Here is a 14,411-nt window from a genome sequence, read left to right on the forward strand (position 1 = left end):
GTTAAATAAAAAGTTTTAAAAATTAAAGATAAATTGTCAAATAAATAAAAATAAACTTGCCTTCTGTAATGTGACTACTAAAAGAAATATTGGAGAAAGATTTATCTTCATTATCATTAGTGTCAATACTAATCCTTTTATCTCTCTCCTCATTAATGTTAGTACTGTTACTGACCATTTTCTTAAATTTAACAGACGATGCCTGTGATATTACAGACGAAGCCTGTGATTTTACAGACAAAGTCTGCGATTTTAAAGACAAAGCCTGCGATTCTAAAGACGAAGCCTGAGAAACAAGCTCATTTAAAAAGAGTTCCTCAGCAATACTTTTTTCTGACTTTTCATCAATGTCTTCTCCAACAATTAGTTTACTAGAGATAAAACTGTCATCATATATTTTAGAGGTCGCATTGTCTATATTATTTAATGGAGCATTTGAATAAATAGAATTAGATGCCACACTGTCAACAAAACTAATGGAATCTTTTAACCTATTACTAAATTTTGAAGATGTTCTACTGTTTTCTTTGGTGAGTGTCTTTGTTTGCGAAAGTGACCCTTCTAACGTTTTGCTTGTATCATAACTGTTTGTTTGTGAGCGTGAAGCTGATGTTGTTCTATTCTCATCAGAGTTCTTTGTTTGTGAAACAGAATCAGCCACTGTTGTATCAGAGGGTTTCATTTTATTTGAAACAATTGATGAAGCTGAGTCTGGAGGAGAATATAACTTGGAGATTTTTGCTAGTGATTGCATCCTCAACCGCTCGAGTTGTTGTTTATGATGCTCCAAGGCTGCATTGACTGCAGCAACTGAAGCTGCAGAAGCTGCAGCAACAGCAACTTTTTCAACATCATGTAACTGACGCTCAACAGAAATTCTATAAGCTTCTGAAATGTCGTTCCTTGATTTATCTACTTTATTTGCTGCATCTAAAACAATTGCTGTTGTATTCTCATGTACTTGTACTATTTTTTTGGCATTTTCAGTTGCCTCGTCTGCTGCTTTAAGTTTTATATCAGCCATCATCTGCAGAGCCTTCATTGATGCTTCAGCAGTAGCTAGCCTTGCAGATTCAATATCTTTAGCAGATACCATAGTTTTTTCTTTGGCTTCCATGGACAACTTTTCAAGATCATGCTTGTATGTCAACTGTCTTGATTTTAACACTTGTGCAAGAGCAACTGATTGCTGCTGAGCATTAATTATACTCTGGACCTTTTCCATCTCATCAACTTGTTGCATAGTATCTCCTACATTATCAAAAAGGTTGATCTCCGCTCTTAAGCGCCTTTCAAGTGTATTTGGAGACATTCTTTCTCTAAACTGGTTGATGCTCTGTTTCAAAAAATGTTCATGTGTATTATCTGATTTTTTATTTGGAAATTTACGTGTTGAAGTTAGTATAGGGTTGATTTCATCAGAAAACAATTCATCAACAATTGAATTGGAAGTATCACTTGAATAGTCACTTGCCTCATCTGGAATAGTTTTTGGCATTAGATTTGGCTCAGAAGATCGAGATAATGGTGAAAAAAGCTTTTCAGAATGGTCTGATAAATCACATATTTCAAGCTTTTCATGAGGCTTTTCTCGATTTGATTCCAAATATGATGGCAACTTTGATTCTTCTCCTTTCTTCAAAGAGAGCTAAAAACAAAACAAATAATTAAAACCATTGATGATGATCTTAAATCATGATGGTACTTAAACCAATAGAAAAATCAAAAAAATCCAATAGAATCCAATAAACAATCCAATAGAAAACATAAATAATGGCTTTATAAATTTGATGGTACTTAAACAATCCAATAGAAAACATAAATAATGGCTTTATAAATTTGATGGTACTTAAACAATCCAACAGAAAACATAAATAATGGCTTTATAAATTTTATGGTACTTAAACAATCCAACAGAAAACATAAATAATGGCTTTATAAATTTTATGAAATTTAATGCAACATAAATGAAAAATTTAATGTAAAAATATATTAAATATATACAAAAAAAGTAAAATGGTAACTTTTATATTTGTGACTACAATTACTAAACTAACAAAACTAACTATAAAATTTAACTTACTATATTTTTTTGATCCGTAGAGATACCTGCTTCACTATCAGTAGAACTTTGAACAGTACTAACATGTTTTGAATTCTTTGATAGAGTAGAGGAATCAGATTCAGTATGCAAAGGTGTGTAGTCAACCTGTTGTGCTTCTCCTAAAAAATCATTAAATATATGAAATACTTTTTTAATTGAATAAACAAAAAGATGTTTTTCATTTATTTGTACGAAATAATAATTTAGTCTTTTAAATCTATATCTTATAGTAGGAGAAGTATAGGGTAATTTATAGAATATATGGTAACATTATGAGAAACATTCATACAAGAAGTACAAGAAATATATGGTAACATCATGAGAAACATTCATACAAGAAGTACAAGAAATATATGGTAACATCATGAGAAACATTCATATGAGAAGTATAAGAAATATATGGTAACATTACCAGAACATTCACACAAGAATGCAATGTTTTTAAAATTATTTAAAACAATATTTGTTATGGCAACATATAAGTAAAAAATTTTTCATGAAAACTATACATACTCAATTACGTGTATACTTAAAATGAAATTTTTTAATTTATAAGCATTGCGGTGGTATGGATGTAAATGGCATGTTATACATTATTTATTTCCTCGGGTGTTGAACAGTGAATTTAACTCAATTCAATTTCATCTGTTAATAGCTTTGCAGGTCATTTTTAATATGTGCCTCATTATAATAGCTTTGCAGTTTTTTTTCTATCTGTTTCCAAAGCTGGTAAGATTACAAATGTTGCGCATAACAAACATTCTTACTTGTGCTTTAAGTGTGCTTTGCTAAGACCGCATAATTAACATAATTTATCTGATATAAATTATAAGCAGAACAAGAAATTTAAAACCATTTGTTTAAAAAATAAAGCGTTATATTCTAAATAAGATACAAAAAACGCGTTGACCTAAAGTTTGAGCATCAAATTATTTTAAAAAAAATAAAGTTTGATTATCCATATTTTTTAAAAAATATTGGAAATGTAATGTGTGATGACTAGTGTCAAATTTTTCAAAAACTCTAACACCCCCCCTCCCTAATTTTTATGATATTAGGACCTAAAGTTTTATGATATTGCACTTATTAGTTTTTAAATCGTCATAAGCAAAAAGTAAAAATTATAAAAAAAGTTTTCATTATACAAAAATTGTTGGCTTGCAAAAGGAAGAAAGAATCCATAACATTATGTAAGGTTCTAAACAGGTTTTCAAAATACTCTGGAGTGCTCCATTAGATTGCATTAGGCCTGTTCAAAAGCATTGTAGAAGATTATAGAACATTCTGGAACTCTCCAAAACATTCTGTAAGATTATAGAACGTTCTTGAACCTACCAAGTCATTCAGACACCTTCCAGAAACTCATAAATGAATGTTTTAAAGGGTTTAAGAAAAGAATTTCTGAAACCTTCCAGAACATTCTAGAAATTTTCAGATACTATACTATCCCAGAAGGTTCACATACTAGAACCTTCTGGATCTTCAAGAACATTCTGAAATCTTCCAGAACATTCTAGAAAGAATGTTCTAGAAGATAATGAAGGTTCTGGAAAGACTCTAAAACTCCACAACCTAGAGGAATGTTTTTGAAGGTTCTAGAAGGATGCTAATCTGGAAAGTTTTAGAAGGTTCCTATGGTGTATACAAGAATATGGTATGTGAGATTTGCACATCAATTAGGATGAAATAGGTAATAAATTGACAGCTCAGTAAACCTATTAAAGCAAAAAAATACATCTAATTCTTGGTCATCCAATTGAAAGATTTTTGGAATGACTCTTTCATCCTATCAAAAATGTTTTCTGAGATTGTTGCACAATCAAGATTGATCTTATGGAGTCAGGAATATTGATATCTCAACTACTGCTTATCAAAAAGTTAAATGAAGCAAAAGACTCATTCGACTATTATGATAAGCGATAATGATTTTAACCATGATAACTTTCCACTAAAACTTATGAAAAGACAAGACGAAAAAGTTGTTTTTCATTAAATGAGACCTGCCTGTAAAAAAAAATTCTAAAAGTGAATCTCTAAATCCAATAACAAAACAAAAAGAATTAAAGAAAAAACTTAAGCTCTAAGACTTTTTTATTACTGATGCCATTGAAGCAATTCAAAGTGCTTGAAGTCAATGTGTTGTCACAAGGAAAGAAGATTTTGACGTTTTATGGGACCAACGACCATAGAAAGATTTAGCTGGTAGCAGGTATTCACATAATACAAAAAGAAAATTAAACAGAAATGAACAACTTCAAATTCTGAAAGAGCTAAAAAAAGAAACAGTGTCAATGAGATAATACATTAAGAAACTCAGGATAAAGATAAAGGAGAAAAAATTCTGAAACAGAAAGTAATTCACAATGTTTTCTTCTAAATTCGACATTGTCTCAAAAAAGAAATTTCAAAATGGTTTCTTTAACTCTTTCAAAAAACATTTTTGATGAACCTGAAATTTTTGCAGCAGCTAATCCAGCTAAATTTTCCAGCAATAAAGCAACCCTTTTTTACAGGTCTGTCTAGACAAAACCAGGGTCTCAAAGGATCTCAAAGGATCTTATAGTAGATCAACTTTGGAACACACCTGGAAGAAACTGAGAAAAGAAGAAGCATTAGACTTTGGGGAGAAATTTTTTCCACCAGAGTATTTGTTTCTTCACTGCAATGAGAAAACTCTAGCAAATACTGAAGAAAACTATTAGACAGATTTGCTGTTATTTTTTTGATTAACACCCTAGACTACCTATAAGAAAAGATTCTTTGAATTCAAATTTGAATTCATGAACAGCTAACTCATCCACAAATAAACTCACAAATAAATAATTTCCTTTATTTGCAACAGTGAAATGTTGAAAAAAAAATTGTTGGTACTTGGGATACAACAATCAACAATGGATGCATTCAAAGCAGTGCAGTTGCCATAGAAAAGCACCCTAATAGAAAAATACTATAATTTGCTTGCAGGCATCATTTAAATGACATCATGATCAAAGAAGTATGGAAATTGTTGTTTGGAAAAGAGAGGTAACCTAATTTTTCATTGTTCAAGAGTCTGCAAGCCAAAACCAAGTTGACAAGACAAAAGAGCTTTTGTTCCACTTAAAGTCCAAGATCAATGATTGACAATGATAAAGAACTATGTGTGCAATTTTGTCCTAGATCATCTCACAAACAGGGTAAAGCAACCTAGAAGTGAATACTTTGAGTTTTCCAAAATAAAAGTAAAGAAAGGAGGAGGGAAGGAAAGGAGGAAGGTGGGGGAGGGGAGGGGTTCAAAATAACTTTTTTTAGATTATTTGAATTTTTACCACTTTTATTAAAATAATTTTTCATGCTGATTTTGAACTACATATTACATTTTTTCATTACAAATACTTTTATCTGCTTCTATTTTAACAAAAGTAATTATATTGGCAAAAAAACAATTGTCAAATTAAATCAAATCCTTGTTATCATTAAATATAAGCAAAGTAGATCTATGGTAAATATTTTTCTTTTCATTTATCAGTATTTTATAAATGAAAGTGTGTAAACTGTGAAAGCCATTGTAGGTTGCTGTGAAGATTTTTCAAGTCCAACCTTTAAATTATAAGCTTTTTCAATTCTTCTGTATTTTCTAGCAGTGTAAAATAAAAGCAAATTTTTACACTAGATTAATTGTCATATTTGACAATTTTTACACTAGATTAATTGTCATATTTGACAATTTGTACACTAGATTAATTGTCATATTTGACAATTTTTACACTAGATTAATTGTCATATTTGACAATTTTTACACTAGATTAATTGTCATATTTGACAATTTTTACACTAGATTAATTGTCATATTTGACAATTTTTACACTAGATTAATTGTCATATTTGACAACTTTTTGCACTAGATTAATTGTCATATTTGACAATTTTTACACTAGATTAATTGTCATATTTGACAATTTTTACACTAGATTAATTGTCATATTTGACAATTTGTACACTAGATTAATTGTCATATTTGACAATTTTTACACTAGATTAATTGTCATATTTGACAATTTTTACACTAGATTAATTGTCATATTTGACAATTTTTACACTAGATTAATTGTCATATTTGACAATTTTTACACTAGATTAATTGTCATATTTGACAATTTTTACACTAGATTAATTGTCATATTTGACAATTTTTACACTAGATTAATTGTCATATTTGACAACTTTTTGCACAATAGTAATTGTCACAAAACACAAAAATTTACACTTAGTCAAAATGCAACTTTTTTTATATTAATTCAAATTTATCCTAATTTAATCCTTAAACTAAATTTAAATTGCATAAATTTTAACACTAAGTTGCGTAATATGACTTGCAAAGAAACTGCTGCAAAGATTTCTACTTTTTCTAAGTTTTTAAATATTTTTAAAATATTAAAAATAGAAGTAAAAGGTCAATCACAAAAATAAGCAAAAACTGAATAGTTTTTTGAACTTTACTCAAAAACTGTTTATAAATAACTGGTTTAACAAACACCATTATAGACAAAATCTGCAATAGTTTTACCTGAAATTGATATATTTACATGTATGTATTTATTATTTAGTCTGTGCTGTCTTACAATACATCATTAATATATTTAACTTAATTGCTTAATTAAAATACTACTAAGGACAAGATTGAATCAAATCTCTAATTATATCTCTCCTTTTAAAAAGCAAGTGCATTAATAAAAATATTAACTTTTAGAGTCAAAGTTTCTCAATACAATATTTGGAAAAATTTTTTGATTAATATACAAACATTACCTGCACTTTTTAAACTTTTAAATCCTGCATAGTTGCGGGTAAAAATATTAATGATGGAATATCTAAAGCAATAACAAATGTGTGTATATGTATTGTATTTATATATGTATATATATAAAACCCTATGAATTATGCATATATATAAAAGTATGCATATATATAAAACCCTAGGAATTAGAAAAAAGAGGTTCACAATAATTTGCCGACCTCAATTTTTAGAAGCATCAGGTTGGCAAAAAATATTTGATACAAAGGTCTTATTATAAAACATTAAAACAAGGTCGGCAATTTTTTGCTGACCTCAAACACTTTGATATCAGCAGTTAGGTCAACATTGATGAATCCCAACCCTAATTCCGAGGGTTGTATGTTTATATACATATATATATATATATATATATATATATATATATATATATATATATATATATATATATATATATATATATATATATATATATATATATATATATATATATGGGGAATTTTGCACCCTATATATATACATAGGGTGCAAAATTTCCCCAAAAATAATTAAGAAAATTATATGTATGTATGTATGTATGTATGTATGTATGTATGTATGTATGTATGTGTGTGTATGTATGCATGTATGTATGTATATGTATGTATGTATGAATGCATGCATGTATGTATGTATGTATGTATGTATGTATTTGTTTGTATATATGTATGAATGCATGCATACATGCATGTACATACATACAAATACATACATACATACATACATACATACATACATACATACATACATACATACATGCATACATACATACATACATACATACATGTATGAATGTATGTATGTATGTATGTATGTATGTATGTATGTATGTATGTATGTATGTATGTATGTATGTATGTATGTATGTATGTATGTATGTATGTATGTATGTATGTATGTATGTATGTATGTATTTATGTATGTATGTATGTATGTATGTATGTATGTACGTATGTATGTATGTATGTATGTATGTATGTATGTATGTGTGTATGTATGTATGTATGTATGTATGTATGTATGTATGTATGTATGTATGTTTGTATATATATATATATATATATATATATATATATATATATAAAAGATAATTATAAAGTGCAAGATAATTTTTTTTAAGAAATAAAATCATAAACAAAACTTTTGCCAAAAAAGATTCTGCAAATTCAAATAAAATTTTTGGTATTTTTAGATCAGAAAAAACTCCTCGTTTAATGGAACATTTAAAAATCTTGAAAACGTCTTTTAAAACATAAAAAAAACTTATAATAATATTACTATTAATATCATCTTGACCTATTAATACTTGAGATTAGTGGAAACACAATTCATTTATGGGATAAAATTTAGCATTTTTAAACTTGTATTTTAGAAGTTTTCAAAATATATTAAGACAGTGGTAATTTAAATACACAAGGAAATCGATATATATATATATATATATATATATATATATATATATATATATATATATATATATATATATATATATATATATATAGGGGTATGTAAAATTTCAAAGGTTGCAAGAGATCGTCAACTTTAAAATGATTGACGCAAAGACTTATCAACAGAGAAGTCCAAATTATATGAATCAGGAATGAAAAACCCCAGTCTTCAACTGGGATGTTTCATTCTAAAAAGGCAGCACCCAGCAGGGGTTATGGTTTGGGTCGCTCTCATGATCTAAACTTCTATAGTTTTTGTTCCAGAGGAGGTAAAAATCAACTCAGAAGCCTATATTGCATTTTTGAGTAAGCATTTGCTTTGCCAGTCCAAGAAAAAGTTCAAGCAAAAGAAATGGGTTTTTCTGCTCCAGTCCAAAAGTTTTTAAATACTCCTATATATGCTCAGCTTTTTCTTTTTTTTTTTTTACATCTTCGCTTTCAACATGGCTGCAAGCAACCACTATAAGAGTTGGAAGTTACTGAAAGAGAAATGATGAAGTTTGCAGAGCAATTTAATGATTGACAGACAACTTAAAAGATTGCAAATTATATGAATCAGAAAACCAAGATAAAGAAAGCTAATTCCAAAGAACTGATGTTTGAGAAAAAAAACTCGACAAATAAGAGTTTTTGGAGCACTTAGGAACAGTCACAGGAAAAGGATGAGATTAAATTGAATGACGAGTAACACGAGAATGAATTTCAGTAGATGGCACAAGAGACGCTAGCTCTTTAAAGCAGTGCCCATTATAGTATTTGTAGAAAAGTGAAAGAGAAACGTTACAACAATGTGATAATGGTTGGAGCTGGGCTGCAAAGCAGGTCTAACTATGTTTACAATGCATTTTTTCACCTTGTCTAAAAGAGAAAGGGCATCATTAGAAAATCTGCCCCAGATATGGCAACAGTATTCCATACAAGGCAACAACAGTATTCCATACAAGATTTGAGATTTATAGAGATAGAGAATAGAATCCTGAATAAGAAAGTGTCAAACTCGATAAAGAGATGCAACCTTAGCAGATACTAGTTTTCCAATGGATTTGATATATGGTTTTCAAGAAAGATCGGAAGTAAGAGTTAATCCTAGAAGGGTAGATGACTCATCGAGTACATTACTGTTCATAAATATAGGAATATCTAAATTATTGTGATAACGATTGGGTTAAAAAAATTGAGTTTTATCTGAACTAAAGTTCACCAGCCACTGTGAGCCCCATACTGTAGCGAAGTGAAATCCTTTTCAAGCTCAGATGCCCCCTCCAAGCAATCAGAGAGTGTTGGCTTCTTATCATGACAAGAATATATGATAGTGTCATCAGCAAACAATAAGAAAATTAATTAAAATTGTGCCTCCTAACATAAACTCCAACTTATAAAAGCTCATTTAGTGAACAGAAGAGTGCCCATCAACACTAACATAGTTGATATATTTTAAATTTATTTATTGGTTTCCAAAACTTAGAATAATGAACTTCATTTAGAAATATCAGATATTACGCCAACTTTAGGAGAAAAATAACAGGCAAAACTAGGTTTTTTATTGATTCAGCATGAGTCAGAGCAAGAAAGATTTTTCCTACACACACTGTGTGATTTTGACAACAGAATGCGACACTTTATTACAAAATGGTATGAAAAAATTAATTCTGATGTTAAAATTTTTTTTTGCCATCGGTTGCTGTACAGCAATAAAAAAGATTGGTTGTTTTATTTTTTCAACAACAAAAACTAACAATTTTTCAGAAATTTCAAAAAGATTTCATGAGTTGAAAAAACTAAACCCAAGAATTCCTGAACATGAAAATAGCAATGAACACTAAAGATGCTATTCTGATTGGGAAACTCTTGAAAAAAACCTTAAAGGAAGAATACGGATTCTGATCGGCAGAAAATTATCAATGGAGAAATGAAAAACTCATTACCCACAATCTCATGACATCCATGGGAAAAGGGCGCAGTTTTCCTTGCTTTCCCTAAGCGCAAAGTTGGCTCAGTACAGCCCTGGGCACTAGAAGATGGAAGATAAAAAAATCATTATGAGATTGTAATTGCAAAAAAGTAAAAAACTTATTTTTATTAATGAGGCATAAAATCATTGATGTTCCTCATCAATGTTATAAAAAAAAATTAATTATTATTTAAATAATTAATTTTTTTGAATAAATTTTTTAAGAAACAAATTATTTAAAACTATAACATAACCATCTTGGCCTTGTCACCAAGAACTGCTTTTGAAGAAATTAGAAAGTTGTTTAAAACCAAGTTAAAAAATATTGGTGCCTTTACGCTTTCTTATCAAACTCAGCATATAATTAATTAAAAATAACCTGTCCAAAATACTAATCAAAAGTTACCCAGAAGATTTTTTAAAACATATTGCAAACTGTTGGAATAAATTAGTGCATGATGTAGTTGATCTACCTACAGTAAACTCTTTTGAAAGTATTTTTATGATGCTATTTCGGCTGCAGCAATGTCAATTGTCAATTTCAATATCAAATGAAAGCCTGGTGTTGCTTTTCTTCATTAAACTTTGTATGTTATATAAAATAAATAAAAATCAAAGACCTTTTAGTTTTCAGCTGCACTCCCGCTAGATGGAAGATTTTGCTTTACAAGTTTTCAGACACCAGACGTTCAGCTAGGGTTGCCGCTATAAAACTAATTGCAAAACGACCACAGGAAATTACTGTTGCTGTAAAGCCGTTGCTTTACCTTCAACTAAACATTGACTCATGATGAGCAGATGACTCATCTTGAAACGGAATTTTTTGCAAAGCGTAGAAGTGAATATCTTGAACGTTGAGTTATTCCATTCAAAAAGTTTAATTTATAATTAGGATTGTAAAAACTGTTTTGTTAAGATTCTTATTCATCTAATTAAAAGATCAAGAACTGGAAAAATTAGAGCTTGAAACAGAAGACAACTTTATGGAAGATGTTTTGCATCATAATAGTTTGAAGTAGTCTTTGTTTTTCCTTTCTGGAAACACTTTAGGCTTTCTCAATCAAATATACTCAAATGTATAGCCTATTTTCCAATATATATATCCATTTTAATTCAAATTTTCTATCATAAAGACCTTTAAGTAAACTAAAATTAATTAAAAAAAATGATTGTAGAGCCCCTATAAAAAAAAGATTTAAGAACGTCCATCAAACATACATGTTGAAAAAGAATTAAGAATAACAATAGTAACAAATTTTGCTAGTAAAAAAGCAAAAAAAAAAGTTTTTAATCTTAATTTCAAAGAACCTGTGTTATTTAATCCAGATTAGATCCAGATTTTCCTAAAAAAAACTGATGTAAGTTAACACTAAAAATTGATGTGTGACTACATGGTTTTAATTTTAAAAAATGCATCGCAACATAAGTATTGATTTTGAAGTATTGTTTTTGAAAAATACTTTTTTCAAGATTAATTATTTCTAACCTTCTTTCATAAAATTTTATTATAATACATTACAAAATTCAAATTCAAAGAAAAAACGGCTTAGCTCATTAGCTCTGCGTGTTTTTAACATCATAAAATTATCACCTTTTTTTTATTTATTTAAGAACATTAACTTTTTTTAAACTACTGCAATAAAATAAATTACCAGAAAACAAGTTTAATTTACTAATTAAGAAAAACAAATAAACTACAAGTGTTATTTTGTTAATGTACATTTTGTGGAATTTCTATTTTGTTTTAATTTTTTTTGTTTTAAATTTTGTTTTTAATATTAAATGATTGAATTTAATATTACATTAATCATTACCATTTAACAAAAATTTATTTACTTTTTTTTCTCAACATTTGTTTTTCTCGACAATTAAAATATGTTAATTTTATTTTTTTAAATTGTGGCTTTGCAAATAATGATGATTTTTTTCTTTTAAAAAGTTAAACAAAAATATTACTTGCTGCAAAAAAAAAAAAAAAAAAAAAAAAAAAAAAAAAAAAAAAAATTAAATAAAATTATGGACATTGTCCATAAATTACACAACGTGAAACTTTAAAAAAAAAATAGAAGATGATTGGCTCTTTTGCGCAGCAACTTTCATTTAACTTATAAGAGAGCTTATTTGAGTTTTGGTTTAATTAAAGACCTACAATTATATATATATATATATATATATAATTTTTCTCAACTTGTTTCTCCGCGCAGCGGCCTTGTTCGTCAAGGTTCGTGTTTCGGAATTAGAGAGTTGAGAGAGGGTTATAACCACAAGTAGCCTCTTCATCTGTAGTGGCCTTCTCGGCCTTGAGGAGGTGAATTATAAAAAAAAAAAAAAAAAAAAAAAAATATATATATATATATATATATATATATATATATATATATATATATATATATATATTATATTTATATATATAATTATAGACCTGGAAGGAAAACTTTTCATCTTATTTGTTTTGTTTATTAGTTAAATTTAGTGTTGCATAATTTATGACTGATCCCTTACCATCGCTTTTTTTGAGACAAAGATTTAAGTTTCCAAGTACCATTTATTAAAAAATAAAACCATTGCGCTTTCATTTGCCTTATTACAAAAAAGTTAAATGTACACTTTTTTGTAAAAAATAGAAATGGAGGAAGAAAAACAAAAATTTATTCTTGACAACAAGGGAATCTAAACTCCCTCAAAATGTTATTTTGAAAAATTAGTAATGGAGTTTAATGCATAGTAGAAGTTTTTTATTTAACTATAAAAAAATAAACTCTTTATAAGATGTCATTTAAAGTTTGTAATTTATGTTTTTTTATTTTTTGATACAATCAATCATTATAAAAAAACTAAAAAATTAAGATATCAAAAGTGCGCTAATATAAAACAAAATTTAACGTGTGCTTTTAGCTAATAATTTTTTATTTTGTTCTTTAGTTTTTTTTTTTTTTTAAATTTGGTAATTACTTCTGTTATTGTTTGTTATGAGAAATAGTCTAAATAAATATTCTTGCGCTGCAAGATGATAAATAAAAATGTTTTATGCTTATTTTATGATTTCTTTTTTTAAGCGTCGTATAACATCTTTTTTTTTCTTTTGCTGAACATTTTTGATGGAAACGTTAGAATAATAAAAATAAAATTTTCATCGTTTTATCTTAACTAATTAAATTTGTAAATACGTAGATATCAAAAGTAACTTTTATGCAAACTTTATGTAACCATCATTTTAACTTCATAAGTGCTTTTTATAATGCTAATTACTTCTTTTATCTTACCGCTCATTTAAATATTAAAAAATAATAGAAAATGGCTTACAACGGACGTAAATCGCAAAACAGTTTATGCTTTAAAACAAGACCTGATATATATATACATATAAGTATCAGCCCTCGGAATAAGGAAAAATAAGGTTGGCAATAATTTGCTGATCTGTGTGAGGTCGGCATCAGGTCAGCAGAAAAAATGTAAAACAATAGTTTGACAATGAACCATAGAAACGAGGTAGGCATTTTAGGTCGTTTTTTTGCCGACCTCAAATGCTTCTAGGTCAGCAGTTAGGTTGCTGGATGCCAACCATAATTCCAAAGGTTCAAGTATATATATATATATATATATATATATATATATATATATATATATATATATATATATATATATATATATATATATATATATATATATATATATATATATGTACATTAAGGTGGTTCTAAAAACAACTTTTTCTGAAAATGACTGCTGGTACCCCTGAATATGTTGTATATAATTTAAAAAATGCTAGATTTAGGAAATTTTTGAATAAAAAATATTTTTAGGGGTTGCTACCGACCCTCGAACATTATATAGGTCCCTAATATTATTAAAAAAAAAGTTTTTCAAAATTATGTCATGTTGGGTCTCAAACGAAGCAAAATCATATACAAATTTCAAAAATAATATTCATTTTATAAAAAAACATAGATAAAAAAATTATAATCAAAAAATCTTGTTAAATTCCCTATTTTTCATTTTTAGTTAAAAAAGATTTATTTTAGATTTTAGTAAACTTTTTGTTTACTAAAATCTAAAATAAAAATTTAATTATAAAATGATTAATATTTTTAAAAT

At 27.7% G+C, this 14,411-nt stretch overlaps 1 protein-coding gene across 5 annotated transcripts in view; it reads right to left on the minus strand.

Moving 5' to 3' along the window:
* The window catches only part of LOC100208131 (centrosome-associated protein 350), a 70,464-nt gene that overhangs the window by 9,810 nt on the left and 46,243 nt on the right, over positions 1-14,411 (minus strand). For all 5 annotated transcript variants that reach the window (XM_065790738.1, XM_065790741.1, XM_065790740.1 and 2 more), the window contains 3 exons: positions 6,893-6,954; positions 2,084-2,223; positions 61-1,648 (listed from right to left, as the gene is read on the minus strand). In XM_065790738.1, coding sequence (XP_065646810.1) covers positions 61-1,648; positions 2,084-2,223; positions 6,893-6,954 — 1,790 coding nt within the window. The remainder of the gene's footprint in view (positions 1-60; positions 1,649-2,083; positions 2,224-6,892; positions 6,955-14,411) is intronic.

Source organism: Hydra vulgaris, chromosome 02, assembly GCF_038396675.1.
Source record: "Hydra vulgaris chromosome 02, alternate assembly HydraT2T_AEP".
Lineage (NCBI taxonomy): Eukaryota > Metazoa > Cnidaria > Hydrozoa > Anthoathecata > Hydridae > Hydra > Hydra vulgaris.